Source organism: Camelina sativa, chromosome 6 (assembly GCF_000633955.1).
Source record: "Camelina sativa cultivar DH55 chromosome 6, Cs, whole genome shotgun sequence".
NCBI classification, from domain to species: Eukaryota; Viridiplantae; Streptophyta; class Magnoliopsida; order Brassicales; family Brassicaceae; genus Camelina; species Camelina sativa.
Window position 1 is genome coordinate 12474746 of NC_025690.1, and position 15821 is coordinate 12490566.

General features: G+C 38.2%; 2 protein-coding genes across 2 annotated transcripts; both read left to right on the forward strand.

Annotated features, from left to right (window-relative positions):
• Nucleotides 5094-7568, forward strand: LOC104791062 (GDSL esterase/lipase At3g48460). The gene is made up of 3 exons (XM_010516862.2): nucleotides 5094-5891; nucleotides 6159-6340; nucleotides 6944-7568. The coding sequence occupies exons 1-3, from the start codon at nucleotides 5247-5249 to the stop codon at nucleotides 7263-7265; spliced, it is 1149 nt and encodes a 382-aa protein (XP_010515164.1). The 5' UTR covers nucleotides 5094-5246; the 3' UTR covers nucleotides 7266-7568.
• On the forward strand, nucleotides 10114-15805 carry LOC104698964 (telomere length regulation protein TEL2 homolog). Its single transcript, XM_019246746.1, has 13 exons — nucleotides 10114-10342; nucleotides 10478-10506; nucleotides 10623-10725; nucleotides 10864-11035; nucleotides 11393-11578; nucleotides 11718-11857; nucleotides 12760-13036; nucleotides 13216-13430; nucleotides 13579-13677; nucleotides 13763-14277; nucleotides 14357-15120; nucleotides 15210-15408; nucleotides 15510-15805. Exons 1-13 carry the CDS (start codon nucleotides 10177-10179, stop codon nucleotides 15687-15689), a joined length of 3045 nt encoding a protein of 1014 aa, XP_019102291.1. The 5' UTR covers nucleotides 10114-10176; the 3' UTR covers nucleotides 15690-15805.

Here is a 15821-nt window from a genome sequence, read left to right on the forward strand (position 1 = left end):
TTTGGAGCGGACATCACTGGATGTCTCACGATAAAAGAAAAACAAAAATAGAATGACAGTTACCTAACGAAAGAAGGTGTCGGCTTCAGCAAGTTTGGCATCATTAGCACGCCTGTTAATATAAAACAGTTTGACGTTTCCTGGAATGAAGTCACCAATCAGGATAGGATCCATGTGTGTGGGCTTCCGATCTGCTTCCTTTCGGCACTGGTTGCAGTACGCAACAAGGCATGGCGGCAGGGCTGCTATCCTCTCAAATCTGTTTCCGATCCAATCTTTTTAGTAGGATTCGAGCATCTCAAGTTTGAGCAGCAATTCGCGTTGCGGTTGTTCTGATGCGACGAGCCGATCTTGATACTCCGTGTGACGGTATTCCACCTGATGGAGAAATTCTTTCAAGTCACGCCTTTCTTCCGGTTTGACGCGGAACATCAGCATCCAAGGAGCTTGGATGTACGGGTAGTAGGCCATCCCCCTTTCGATAGCTTCGACGTTCGAGAACTTCGGGACATCATTCCCGACTAGAGGGGATTCCACGCTGCTAATAGAGCTCGACATCGCTTTGATTGAAAGTTTTTCGCAAGTTGTTTAGTTCGGAGACAGCGCCGGTTGATTTCTATGAATATTGGGAGGTGAAATCCTTTCCAAATTTCCATATTCCGTGCAAAATGGAAAAGATGCAATTCCTCGAAATTGTCAATTTTCTTTTTCTGGTAAAAAGGAAAAATTCCGGCAAAAAAGTTCCAAAAGGGAGAATGGGCCGAACACGTCGGCAATGTTTTACAAGGGTATTCAAACCCATACTTAATAGAGTTTGCAACAAAAACAAAAAATGAAAGTTAAGCATCCAAGGCACCGGTCAAATCAGCCTGGAAGCTCTCGGCATTGGAGCCATACGGATGGTGGACGGAGTCTGGAGCCATCGTTCCGGGGTGAAGAAGTCCATAACCGAGCTGATCCGGGGACATGACGAGGTCATTTTCATTCAGTTCAAGGACATCAATCGCTTTGATAGTTTCCTCGGCTTTGGCCTTGATTTTATCAATCTCCGCGATTCGCTCCTCGGGAATGACGGCCCCTTTTCAATCAGATATTGCACAGTTTCCTGTACTCCGGTAGCCTGGTTTAACAGATCTTCCAAGGAGCGAATCTTTTCTTGTTCGACTAGATAAACCTTGATCTTATCCAATCGAGTCTGCGCTTTCTTTGCTGTTCGCTCCACCTTCTCCAAACGATCCCGCCGAAGTCTTTTTACTTCAAAGTCGAGTTGGATTTTCAACTCGTCACATGCTCCCTGCTGTTCGGATTTCTCTTCTTCGAGAGTAAGCGGTCGGGAATTCAGTTCGCCAATCCGCAGTTTGGATTTAGCGATGATACCATCCTTTTCGGCGAAAAGAGCTTCAAGCTCCTTGATCCTCTCGTCTTTAGCTTTGCTGGCGACTCGGATTTGTTCCGCGCATTCCTTCACCTTTTCGAGCTCAAATCCAGAATTCTTATCGGTTTTGGCTCGCCTATCGTACAGCTAAGTCAGCGTATTCATCCTGGCGGCAGTCTGTGGATTCAAAGAACATACGTCAGTTTTGCCCGCACAAAGTTTGAAAAAGTTAATGAAAATAATAAAGCAAACCATTAAGTGGGATCCGACGACGTTAAGGAACGCTTGTTTAAACTCCAATTCGTCCACCGACAGAAGGATTCGACTGGAGATCTTCAAGGTTCGGAAGAGTTCGCCTGAAGCATCGCAATTTGTGACCAGAGGGGTATCACCGAAATACTTGAACGCAAACCGATCTGTTTTGTCATTCTCTCTTGCCAGGTGGAATCGGTCGGCAGATTCCAGTCCGGCGTCTTCAGCCGAGCGTTTGCGGTTTACTACCGACTGCGGCTCAGCGACTGAGTCATCTCCGATCTGCTTCTTCTTTTTCTGCTTCCTCTTCTTCTTTTTTCGATCCAACTCCAAGCTGAGGGACATCATGTTCATCGTTCGGAGGATCGGCATTCCCTAAAGCTAGGGTAAGGGTATCGTCTTTCGCAACGTCGACTATGTCGACATTTTCTTCAGGGGCCCGAGTAGGATCGACGACGGTCCGATCCTGAACAGGATCGACGTCAGTCCAGTCCCGAGGAGGATCAATATCGGCTTCGATGGCAGCCTGAGTTTCTCGGCGAACGATCTGGAGACTGTCGGATTCAACGACACGTGACCCGGCTGGCTCTGCAGTTCGTCCCAGCGAACTCGCGAAACTTGGGAATGTTGTCCTGGGTTTGCCCATCGCTGTTTCAACACGGATACGAGTAATAAATTCCCACCGACGATTGTTCCCGGATAGTAGAGCGTTCCTGATGGGATGATAGTCTGGAGCTAGACGCGTTGCGACAAATGGACGATCTGGAAGCAAGACACGAAAAAGTTAAAACTGGTCAGAGGTGCCGAAGTCAGTTAAAATGTACTGGAAATATAAAATCTACCAGGATTTTCATTCCACACTCTCCGATGGAAACCCAATGGATTAACGAGTGAGTACTGATCGACGCAGACATAGAAGTAGTGGTTCACCCACTTCTTGAATTTGTTCACTCTTTTACCGACAAGGAAATTGTGCGTCGGCCACATATTCACTTCCCAGCGATGCAGACTCTTTAATAACTTAAAGTTGGATACTTGCTCAAAGCATTGAACTCTGATGTTGACTCTGACTTCGGCTGCTATGGTAAGGGCAGCCATAAAGTTACAAATGGTTCCGAGGACAAACTGACAGATCGCTATCCTGCTTCTTTGGGCGTAGAATGATATTAACACTGGGATTGGGAATAAGAGGCGATATTCGGTAAAATAACCCTCGTACAAGCATATATACCCTTCCGGGGGGTTCCAGGGGCGCTGGTCAGCTCGAGGAATCAAAATTGTGACGTTGCTGTTAAATAGACCACATGCGTTCAGCATATCGTTCACGGTTTTGATCGAACTCAAACTCTTGTTGCCTCCAATTCGTCCTTCATGGTCTAACAAAGGATCGATGTCTTCGATCGAGATTCCTAAAGGTGCGAACCGATCTTCTTCGTGTGATAACATATCTTGAGTCAGTTCGGCACTCCCGTCTTCATGGCGAACTAGTAGAGGAGTCTGTAACGATGAGGCTCCAGCCGAGCAGCGAGTTAGAAGTAGTGGGATTTCGGAGCCCGATCTACTGGATTCTCCGATCTGCGCAATGCGTCTGGAGGTGCGACGAATTAATTGTCCGCTTTTGCTTTCCGGCGAGAAAGAAGGATCCAAAGTGCCCGCCATAATGTGAGTTCGGAGAGAGTTTGGAGCAGATTACCTTTCACTGTTGGCAGAAAATGAGAAATGACGAAGAGAGGGGGCATACTTATAGAGTCGAATGGGCGGCAACCCGATGAAAAGTAATTATGACCTACGCGACTCTTCGATTTCCGACCTAGCAGATGTGACGCAAACGACACGTGTCGTTCGGACGATTCACAGTGATATGACGCGGAAATCCGGGTAAAATCAAATAATTCTTTATGGTTTAGATCGGATATTCTCTTTTCCATAGTTCAAAAATATTTGAATTGAATTTCGAATATTCAGAACTGGGGGGACTAATTGTTGGTGCGGGATTTAGCACCCCCGATATACCGAACTAAACCAGAAAGACAATTTGGTTATTTAACCGGGAATCCGGTTAAGAACTCAATTAGGTCATTTAAGCCCAATTCGGACGGAGGAAACCCAACCTCGAAGGAGAAGAACCGACTTCCACTTCGCTCGGCGGCCGACTTAAGAGATAAAGCAACTTTCTTTATTTCAGTTCGTCTCATAAGGAAAGTTAATATATTAAGCGATCTATGAATATGTATAAATAGGGAGAGATTTCTCTATGGTAAAGCATCCATGATTGAATACAATTATTCAGTTCTCTTCTTGTTCTTAGCAATCTAAACCCTAATTTTTCGAGATCAATTCTCTTTTTTTCTAATTTCAAAGCTTAGATCGGTTTTTTAGAAAGATTACTTTACTAAATTTATTTTTTTTCATAAACAAATTGATTGTGGAAATCTAATTTCTACGATATGTTTCTCATATACTATATTACTTTATTAATGTAATAGTATAACACAGTAATTCATATTATATTATTGCATATAACTGAACGCTAGGTCCACACCTAAGTTAAGTATAGTGTGCCATGATCGTTTTTAATACTAACTAGCAAATAATGAAATTCTTCAATATTGTGTTGTTGGATGATATATATAACAAAAAAGTGCATTGCCGTCACTAGTTAAAACTTCTTCTGTTTACATTTACTTTGTATCAAACACCTAACGTAAAATGGGTTTAAATTAAAATTTAACATATAAACATAAATAAACAAAACAAAAATAAACTTTTAAAACTAATCATACAATATACATATAGACCACATAAAAAATTAAAAAAAAAAATCATCCAATCCAATTCCCAAATATTTTGTGGGGTTTAAGCTTTACACGTACTTTTTTGTTTTTGTTTTTTCTTTGTTAAAAATATAAGCACCACAAATTTTCATCTAAGGCTATAAATGGTTCCTCTATAGCTAGAGTTCTCGGGGATACTAACAAATAACCAAAAAAGACTATATATAATTTTTCACAATAAATAAATTTAATTTTAAAACTAAATTTGGATCTCATCTACCAGAAATTTGTTAACAATAAATACGTTTTTTATTTTATTTTTTCACCACTACATATATATATAACACACGACCACTCTCATAATATAACCTCTAATTTCAAAACTCACTTCCTTTCACACAATGCCTTCCTCCATCTCTCTCCTCCTCACAGCCGCCGTCTCCNCATATTAACATAAACAAAACAAAAATAAACTTTTAAAACCAATCATACAAGAAGATATACATGTATAGACCACATAAAAAAAAAATCAATCATCCAATCCAATTCCCAAATATTTTGTGGGGTTTAAGCTTTACACATGCTTTTTTCTTTTTGTTGTTTTCTTTGTTAAAAATATAAGCACCACAAATTTTCATCTAAGGCTATAAATGGCTCCTCTATAGCTAGAGAGTTCTCTGGATACTAACAAAAAACCAAAATTTAAAACTAAATTTGGATCTCATCTACTAGAAATTTGTTAACAATAAATACGTTTTTCTTTTATTTTTTCACCACTACATATATAACACACGACCACTCTCATAATATAACCTCTAATTTCAAAACTCACTTCCTTTCACACAATGCCTTCCTCCATCTCTCTCCTCCTCACAGCCGCCGTCTCCGTCGTGATCCTCCTCTTCTCCACCGTCTCCTCCGCGGCGCCAGTTCCGAACGTCCACCGTCCATTCAACAAAATCTACGCCTTCGGGGACTCTTTCACCGACACCGGAAACTCACGCTCCGGAGAAGGACCAGCCGGATTCGGACACTTGTCAAGTCCTCCATACGGCATGACTTATTTCGGACGGCCAACGAATCGTTACACCGACGGCCGTCTCACCATCGACTTCGTTGCACAGTCGATGAACCTACCGTTTCTGCCACCGTATCTTGGCCTGAGATCAACCAAAGGTAGTAACGGCACGGCCACGGATGCTCACGGCGTTAACTTCGCCGTCTCTGGAGCTACGGTGATCAAATACGCGTTTTTCGTGAAGAACAATCTATCGCTTGATATGACTCCTCAGTCTATAGAAACAGAGCTCGGCTGGTTCGAGAAGTATTTAGAGACACTTGGAACGGATCAGAAGGTTTCGTTGTTTCAAGATTCTCTCTTTTGGATTGGAGAAATCGGAGTTAACGATTATGCATACACCCTTGGTTCTACTGTGTCAAGCGATACCATTAGACAACTTAGCATTTCAACTTTTACAAGATTTTTGGAGGTAATTTTGAATCATCTCTGTTACATATAATTTGCATATGTATATAAAAATATCATATAACTTATAAATACGGGAGCAAAAATTAGTTGCGTTAGTCATGATATTGAAGTGATTCAACCGATTGGTCTCATGATTAAGTAACCAGCTTGAGATTATAGATAGAGTAAGAAGCCCATGACCATGGACCTAACCGACCGGCCGGTTTGGGTTGAATTGGTTGTATTTGTATTATCTTTCGTTAGTAACATTTTTGAATCATGACCGCAGACATTGTTGAACAAAGGTGTGAAATATATGTTGGTACAAGGACATCCGGCAACTGGATGCTTGACGTTAGCAATGTCATTAGCCGCAGAAGATGATCGGGACAGTCTAGGATGTGTGAAGAGTGCCAATAACCAAAGTTACATTCACAATCTTGCTCTTCAATCCAAACTTAAACAACTTAGGTCAGTTTTTTTTATAATACCCTCCGGTTTATACATATGCTTAACAAAAATACATAAGTTTGCATGCCATATGATTAGTAATTCAAAAGATTTAAAATATTTGATGTTTTTTTTTTTAGTGTTCCAATCTTTATAACACACCCAAAAAAATGATTTGAAGTTATTAGTAGGACTTTAGGAAAACACATTTTAAACTCAGTCTACAAAAAGAAAATGTATATATCAAACTCATCCAAAATTATATTCTTGAAAAAAAAAAAAGCACCCTTCAATTATTTAATTAAGATTACATTTTATAAGAATATCAAAATTTGCTGCGATTGGAAATTTATTGAACATCAATGTCATAAGTTTTAGGATATCATATAGTAGTACTATTTCGAGGTGATTTGATAGGTAAGAAAAACAAACCTCTCGTGGTTGTACTTGCATTATCTTTAAAATCAACTTAATAGTACTTCAGAAATTGCGGTACTATAATATTAGTTGCTGTCCTCTATATGTATTTAATTTATGTTAGAAATGCGTTGGATAAGAACGAATCGATAGAAACAATATTAAAAATTTCTGTTTTTAATACTACTAGTTATGTAATAAATGCAGGATTAAGTATCCGACTGCCACAATAGTCTACGCAGATTACTGGAACGCGTACCGTGCGGTGATTCAAAACCCTGGCAAGTACGGCATCACCGAGAAGTTCAAGGCGTGCTGTGGAACCGGAGAGCCGTACAACTTTCAGGTGTTCCAGACGTGTGGGACGGCTGCAGCTACGGCGTGTAAAGATCCGAGTCAATACATCAATTGGGATGGAGTGCACTTGACCGAGGCCATGTATAAGGTCATGGCCGATATGTTCCTCGGCGGCACTTTCACTCGTCCTAGATTTAGTAACTTGTTGATCAAGAAACTAAACAGTTTATAAAAGAATTGTTTAAAGAGTATACTATTATGCTTTTAGGTTACAAAAGTCATCCTGATTCTTCTTACGCTGGTTTTTTTTCTAGAAATTTTGTTTTTATCCAAATGTACTAGTATACTCTTTTTGATTCACAAAAATTATAATGAGCCTTGTTTAGGTCTACTTAATTAGCCCCTACCAAAAAAAAGGTCTACTTAATTTGCAATAGCCTAAGTAGTAAAGCCCACGTTCAATATTGTAAAACCCACAAGCAACGTCGACGAATTGAACTCAGCTCCAGAATAATCTAAAAGTTAAGTTGTGCAATAGACTTCATAATAGCTCTTTATCATGACAAGGCCCACTATATTTATGTGTTAGTTTTAAAATATGTTTATGTTTGTGCCCACTATATTTATGTGTTAGTTTTAAAATATGTTTATGTTTGTCCCGCATTGTTGAAGAGGAGTTTTGGAAGACCAAAATGTTTTAATATAACAAATATCAGATACCAAAATCATCTAATCTTCTCCCCATCAATTGATATAAGCTTAACTTCCTCATTACCCTGTTAGCTTCTTGATTCGATAATGTGAGACAAACAATTCTCTTCCTCCACGCAAATCTATATGATCTAAAAAGATATGAAGATTTTCGGTTATTGAATTCTAGTGATTTAGACAAGAGTAAAATGCTTTAAGTGATGGTGCATCATGTGTACGCATTCATTGATTAACTAAAATATCATATCTTCTCCATACTAACCACATCAAGTTACCATTATGATACTTAACCTTCATGTCCATTTTCTTATGTATGACATTAAAATTGTAGGTAGTTATCCCTTGAACAAGGAAAGCTTTTGATATTAGCTTATCTTTAAAGGAAAATTATATATATTGAGTTAATTTTCATAAATCATTCAATATATGAGTCTCTATATACAGTAAAACTTCTATAAATTAATAATATTGAGATTGAAATTAATATTCTTATATAATCAATAATTATTAATTTATTTATAATTGAATAATTATTAATTTATATTTAATATATTTATTTTTAAAATAATATATTTAAAAATACGATTTATTTTTTATTAGTAATATTCTCTTATTATAATTTATAAGAAAAACAATAATTATCACGTTTTGAATAAAATATAAGTTGTTACTTTCTCTGATAAAGAAAACACATGGACTTCAGAGCTCTTGAATAGTCCAATTCTCAGCACTTTGATTAGCAAAGTCAGGGAGAGTTTCTTTCAAGTCCAATACTCAGCACCTTGATTAGCAAAGTCTAAAAGTAGTAAGAAACACAATTCACCTAAAGTAAGACATTTTGGTTTTGAGAGCCATATACATAGTTTATATTCATATAATCCTTTACTTTTGCACTTTGTTGACATTTATTTAGTTTTACAAGCAATCCATATGTTGGACAATGGTCTCGTGGAATTGTGAGCATCTAATAAATAGACATAAATAATTTTAAAATCATACTTAAAATAAATGGGTTTTGGGAGTGGTGCCATGGAGAGCTTTCTCTACGTACCGGTTTAGTTCAAAAAAAAATTGAAGCTTCTTGTTTGATTAAAGAATAAAGCTAAACATATTGTTGGTTAAGGGGATTGTTAATTTGTGTATGGAAACCTAGCTGATGGTATATGCATGTGAAAGCTTTTAAGCAAGTGATAAAATAATGCATGCAATACTCACCACCTGAATCTATTTTTCTAATTTGATATTTTTCAAAAAATAATATTTTCAAAAATATTATTTATTTTTTATTAGCAATATTCTTTTAAATCAGATAAAGGGAAAGTAATAATTATTATGTTTTGAATATAACATCAAAAAAAATTTGTTGTTACTTCCTCGGATAGGAAGGTGAATGGAATTCGGAGTTCGGAGTTCGGAGCTCTTGAACTGATAACACCTTTAATACTCAACATCTTCAACAAAGTCACCAAGAATTTCTGGAAGTAGTAACAAACCCAATTCACTGATCTTTTGATTTCGAGAGTTTCTGGAAGTAGTAACAAACACAATTCACCATGGTCTATATTCATATTATCATTACTATTCACTTTGTTGACATTTCTTTAGTTTTGCAAGCAATCCATATGTTGGACAATGGTCTCTTGGAATTGTGTTTAAAATCATACTTAAAATAATTGGGTTTTGGGAGTGTTGCCGTGGAGAGCTTTCTCTTCCTACTGGTTTCACCTCTAAATTGAAGCTTTTTGTTTGCTTAAAGAATAAAGCTAACATATTGTTGGTTAAGGGGATTGTTAATTTGTGTATGGAAACGTAGCTGATCGTATATGCATGTGAAAGCTTTTAATCACGTCATGAAATAATGCATGCTAATCTGGTTTCTTACTTCTGATTAGCAAAGAGGAAAAGAAAACAAAAAGGTGCATATATATATATATATAATTTGAACAATATATACAAAGATTCACCAAAAAGGTGACTTTGTCTTCCAAAATTGCTCTTTTGTCCTATTTTTATAAATAAAATTCATCATCTCAGCAAAGTCCATCACTTCCTCCGTACTCGGTAGTACATTGCCATGGAGAGTTTTCTCTACCGTTTCACCTCTAACTCTTTCTCTTCATTTACTAGATTAGTGGTAGGAGCTGGTTTACTAATCCAATAAGATGATATGTGAGTATGTGAGATTCTTACATAAACTTGTAAATAAACTTTAAAAAATTCCATGTCAAGTTATAATATATATTTTTTTTCTTCTCCGAATTAGAGTTAAAAACTTAAAATCAAAATCAAATTATCAACATTTGCTACTAGAAACGTCGTCGTATGCTTTCAAACACAAAAGAAAAAACCAAACGACGACGGTTTTGCACTTCTTCCTAAAGTTTTCTTGTACGGACGAATTCTAGTTTCGCTCTCTCTAGAGAGTTTCTTCCATGGCCGAAGCGACTAAGCAAGAGAGAAATCTTCAGAAAATTTTGCTCCACAAGGTGTCAGAAGCCATCTCTGCCATTGCTGATGCGAAGCACGTAGACCAGGTGATCTCCGCTATTCATTCCCTCGCCGTTCTTCTCTTCCCGGTCGATCCATCGTTGTTTTCCGGTAATCGACACTCACTTCTTCATCTACTCTAACCTTATCACCTCAATCCCTTCTCCATTCAAGACTTCAGATTTTGAGCTATTTTGTTGTTATGGAAACTTAATTGATTCCTTCGCCCCCTCCATTAAATTGCAGGGAGTATTGGTGAAAAGTACAGAGAAAGGGTTTGTAATTTTTACTATGATTTTTTTTGGGGAAATTTTGAATCTTTCCACATTGTTACTTTGGTTCAGGAACCTTTGAGCTTACCTTATGATTCTGTATTTGGTCGGCCATACAGGTCTGTAGCTCCGTAGTTCCTTCTGTAGATGAGAGAAATGATTGGTTGGAAACGTTCTACAGAGGTGTTGCGTTTCCAACGTTTGCTCGGGTTTTGTTACTTGGTAAGTTTTATCAAAATCCACTTTTTCTGATTGTGTTAGGGTGAATTTGTTAGCCCTTGTTGATTTGATTGTTATCAATTTGTTGTTTTCTTGATCTAATTTGGAAGTTATTTTTAACTTATTCTTGTTTTATTGCAGATGTTGCTTCGGATTGGCTGTCTTGTTTCCCTATTTCAGTGCAGAAACATTTGTATGATGTCTTCTTCTTAGATGGACCTGTTATCGAGGTTGTTCAGGTCTTGGTTCCTTTCCTACATCGTGTGGAAAATGGTGGCTTTGATGCTAATTCTGTCCAGATTAATGTGGAAAGGTACTCTGAAACAACACTTTTGTTTTGGCTGTTTCCTTTTGTTCTTTTCCATTGAGCGTCTTCATCAAACTTTTTGCTTCATAAGATTTTACAGCTAAGGGTAGTTTCTTGTGTGTTTATTATCGCCTCAGTGACCAAAGTTTTCATTAATCCTCACCTTTCAATTACTTAAGTCATGTTTAGGCGTGTTCTGAAGATGTAGACAATATCACTTATCTTAGTGGCTCAAGCGGCCATTTTGACATTTTATCTGCATATGAATCTCTGTCCACTGATATATTTTGACTGTAGCTGATGGAAATGCGACTATTAGTGTAGTCTTAGCCTGTGGTGATATGATTTTGCTTTTAATGACAGATTGCTTATATTGTGTTTGCTTGAAAATGCTGGACTGATCAAGATAACAAAGGAAATTGGTGATAGTTATCAAGGAGATATTTCTAGGAATGGAAGTCTCAAGTCTTTGTTATCTAGGCTATCACAGATCTTGACCTCCATTCCTGATAAAGCACGGTTGAAATCCCCACCATTACTTTCTTCCCAGTATCCTTTTCTCTATGAACGCAGACTCTAGCTCCTTCAATTTGATGTCTTTTAGCCTCCCTTAAGTAATTATATACCTTTATTGTTACTTATCTATTTCGTAGAGTTCAGTGTTTATCTTTTACATGAGTCCATAAAGCTTGTACTTCAAGCACATTACCGATCAGCTACTACAAATATTGGACGACCGAGCTTCCTGCACTGAGGCCAATAGCACAGTTTTTGTTTTATCATTTGTTGGGAAAATTTTTTCCCGCATCTGTCGACGTGGATTATCAGGTANGGCTCAAGCGGCCATTTTGACATTTTATCTGCATATGAATCTCTGTCCACTGATATATTTTGACTGTAGCTGATGGAAATGCGACTATTAGTGTAGTCTTAGCCTGTGGTGATATGATTTTGCTTTTAATGACAGATTGCTTATATTGTGTTTGCTTGAAAATGCTGGACTGATCAAGATAACAAAGGAAATTGGTGATAGTTATCAAGGAGATATTTCTAGGAATGGAAGTCTCAAGTCTTTGTTATCTAGGCTATCACAGATCTTGACCTCCATTCCTGATAAAGCACGGTTGAAATCCCCACCATTACTTTCTTCCCAGTATCCTTTTCTCTATGAACGCAGACTCTAGCTCCTTCAATTTGATGTCTTTTAGCCTCCCTTAAGTAATTATATACCTTTATTGTTACTTATCTATTTCGTAGAGTTCAGTGTTTATCTTTTACATGAGTCCATAAAGCTTGTACTTCAAGCACATTACCGATCAGCTACTACAAATATTGGACGACCGAGCTTCCTGCACTGAGGCCAATAGCACAGTTTTTGTTTTATCATTTGTTGGGAAAATTTTTTCCCGCATCTGTCGACGTGGATTATCAGGTATATATGCTCCGAGCATTACACTTCTCATCTTACTGTGTTGTTTAATAATTTTAGCTCTATTTTTCGTTTCTCTAGCGTTGTAAATTACCACGGACTTGCTTGTTGTATCCATTATCTGTCCCCTGTAATAGGAAGTTGTGAGAATGTAGATCTGATCCTAGTGCCAGAATAGAATTATCTTGTACTCTGTTATTGACTGATAAGCTTTGGATGGTGTGATTATGCTTTTTGATTGAAGTTATTTTTATGACAGGAATCATGATGTATTTTACATTTATGTGTTTTTAATCTGCAGATTTGTTGTTAAGTAGAGTAACACCTCATGTCCTAGCTCATGTTAGGAGGTTACTAAACTCAAAGATGGGTTCTATTGAGATGGAAACATTTCAGTTGGACCCGACACCCCAAATTTGGTCGAAAACTATGGAAGCAGTGACAGATCCGTATGCTCTTGAGAAAATGGCTGAACAAGTTTTACATCAGCTATATGCTGAGCATGCAAGTGATGTTGAAGCTTTCTGGACTATTTGGACGTTGTTTCATCGCAATTTAATTCATCAGGCATCAGTGAGGCAAGCAAAATGATTTCTATGGCAGCTTAATTCTTTGTTGAGATACCCCTTTTTCCTTGATCATTACCGTCTTAATGATTTGAAATAATGCTGTTGACATAGGGAAACGATTTGCTGTCTTTTGTTTTTTCCCAGTTTAGTCAATTTTGCAAATAATTTTGTGTAATTTGTTTTTTCAGGTCCATATTTGTTGACAAATTTTTGCTATGGAAAGTGTTTCCCATCCGTTGTCTGCGATGGATCTTACAATTTTCAGTTCTTGAGTGCCCACCGCTTACTAATACACTTGCTAAAGGTGATGTCGTGCAAGGACTGCTTGAGACAACACAGCGACTAGCCTCAGTTTGGTCAAAAGGGGAGTTTCTGCAGTCCGTCCCGTTTGAGCAGCAAGCGTGTATCCTCTTCTTTCTTTTAAATGCATATGAATAGATCACTATTTTAATAGGGTTTTCTGTATTCTCAAATATTTGGACGGTGAAGCAATGATTTAACCTTCCTGCTACTGCTTTAGACTTCTGTTTCCCGTAACATTGATGTTGCAGATATAACTGCAGCTCTTGGACTTTGCCTGGAGAACATGTCAAGAGAGGAACTAGATAGAACGAAGGATGTAATGCACAGTATTCTTCAAGGAGTTAGCTGTACGAATTTATCTCTTTTGGTATCTTTGGTAAAGAAATTAAACGCTTTTGTGGTCTTATTTCTCGTGCTTATTGTTGTCAACAGGTAGACTGGAGAACCCAGGAGATCTGGTACGGAAAATGGCTAGCTCTATTGCCTTTATGTTCTCTAAAGTAATTGACCCGAAGAATCCTCTGTACCTTGATGATTCATTCACTGGGAATGCAATTGACTGGGAATTTGGATTGCAAACGGCTGTGGGAGGTGTCCCGTCAGTCACAAATACAATGGAAAGTGAAGATGGTGAAACCAAAGCATCAGCCTCCTTAACTGAAGTAAATGGCTCTAGCCGCAGAGACAAGGAAAAGAAAAATCGCAAGAGCAAGAACGTTTCTGATTTTGTATTGGCTGATCCAGATGAAATAGTTGATTTGGCTACTTTAAACTGTGAAACAGAGAGTGATAAAGATGATGACGACGCAAGTGTCAGCTCTGATAATTCAAGTGTCACTTCTTTGGAGCCATATGATCTATTAGATGATGACAAGGATTTAGGGAAACAATTTACACATTTGGTCGATGTCGTTGGAGCTCTTCGGAAAACTGATGATGTTGATGGGGTACGTTACTACAGAGAGAATTGTCTGTGACATTGAATCTTTTCATTGTAAGATGGTAATATTATATTTCGTGCTGCAGGTGGAGAAAGCTATATTTGTTGCAGAGAAACTTGTGCGAGCATCACCTGATGAACTGACTCATATAGCTGGTGATCTTGCTCGAACTCTTATACAGGTTCGCTGCTCTGATATAACAATTGAAGGTGAAGAAGATTCAGCAGAAGAGAAGCGGCAAAGGGCTCTAATTGCATTGCTTGTGACCCGTCCATTTGAATCCCTTGAAACCCTTAACAATAGTTTGTATTCGCCTAATGTAGATGTAAGTCAGCGCATAATGATACTTGATGTCATGGCTGAAGCAGCTCGGGAGCTTGCTAATTCCATGACCCTGAAACCTAAACACGATTCACGGGGACCTCTGATATCAAGTATATCAGATCCTCAACCTTGGTATTTGCCTAGCAATGCGAGTACTCCGTGGAAAAAGGTCTCCGAGACAGGATCTTTTCACCTGAATTGGGCAAATCGATTTGAGAGAGAGCTACAGTCAAAACCTGGACAGACGAAGAAAGGAAAAAGTCGAAGGTGGAGCCTCAAATCAGCAGACAGAGATCAAAACAGTACTGACTGGTCTCAGAATAGATTTCCACTATATGCGGCAGCATTTATGCTTCCAGCCATGAAACAGTTTGACAAGAAACGACATGGTGTTGACTTACTTGGTAGGGACTTTATTGTCCTTGGAAAACTTGTTCATATGCTCGGCGTCTGTATGCAATGTGCATCAATGCATCCAGAAGCATCTGTATTAGCTATCTCTCTTCTAGATATGTTACAACGAAGGTGCGTCATCACTTTTTATCTTATTGATCTTATATCCAAGCTTTTGCATATATACTGAATATTTGTATACTTTAACCAAAACAATACAGGGAAGTATGCAATCACCCAGAAGCCTATGTTCGAAGAGCGGTCCTTTTTGCAGCCTCTTCTGTTTTGGTCGCCCTTAACCCGTCTTACATAGTCTCAACCTTGGTTGAAGGAAATCTTGATCTTTCCAGAGCTCTTGAATGGATCAGAACTTGGGCTCTTCAAATAGCTGACTCGGACATCGACCGAGACTGTTACACAGTAAGTCATACATTCTCCCAAGGAAATAAAGAGTCTGTGGTTTTTGATTAGCTTACAACGTGATCAAGTAACAATTAAGCTTATTCGTTGTGTTGTATCAGATGGCTTTGTCATGTCTCCAACTCCATGCCGAGATGGCTCTTCAAACTTCCCGAGCTTTAGAATCAACTGGCGGAAGTAGCGGCAGCAGCACTGGATCAGTAAACATAAGTCTACCCTCTGTTATCTCTAAGCTGACATCAATCAATATCAAACTCCCTTCTTCAAATGTTCATCTCTAGAAACTTCAGTCCCATTAATTTGGCTATAATCGCTTCTGTGTAGTAACATTTCTTCACTAAAGAACTCATTTGTTGATCGATTTTTGATATCTATTACAAAGTTTTGGGATTTGATATGTGACCATGCTCCTG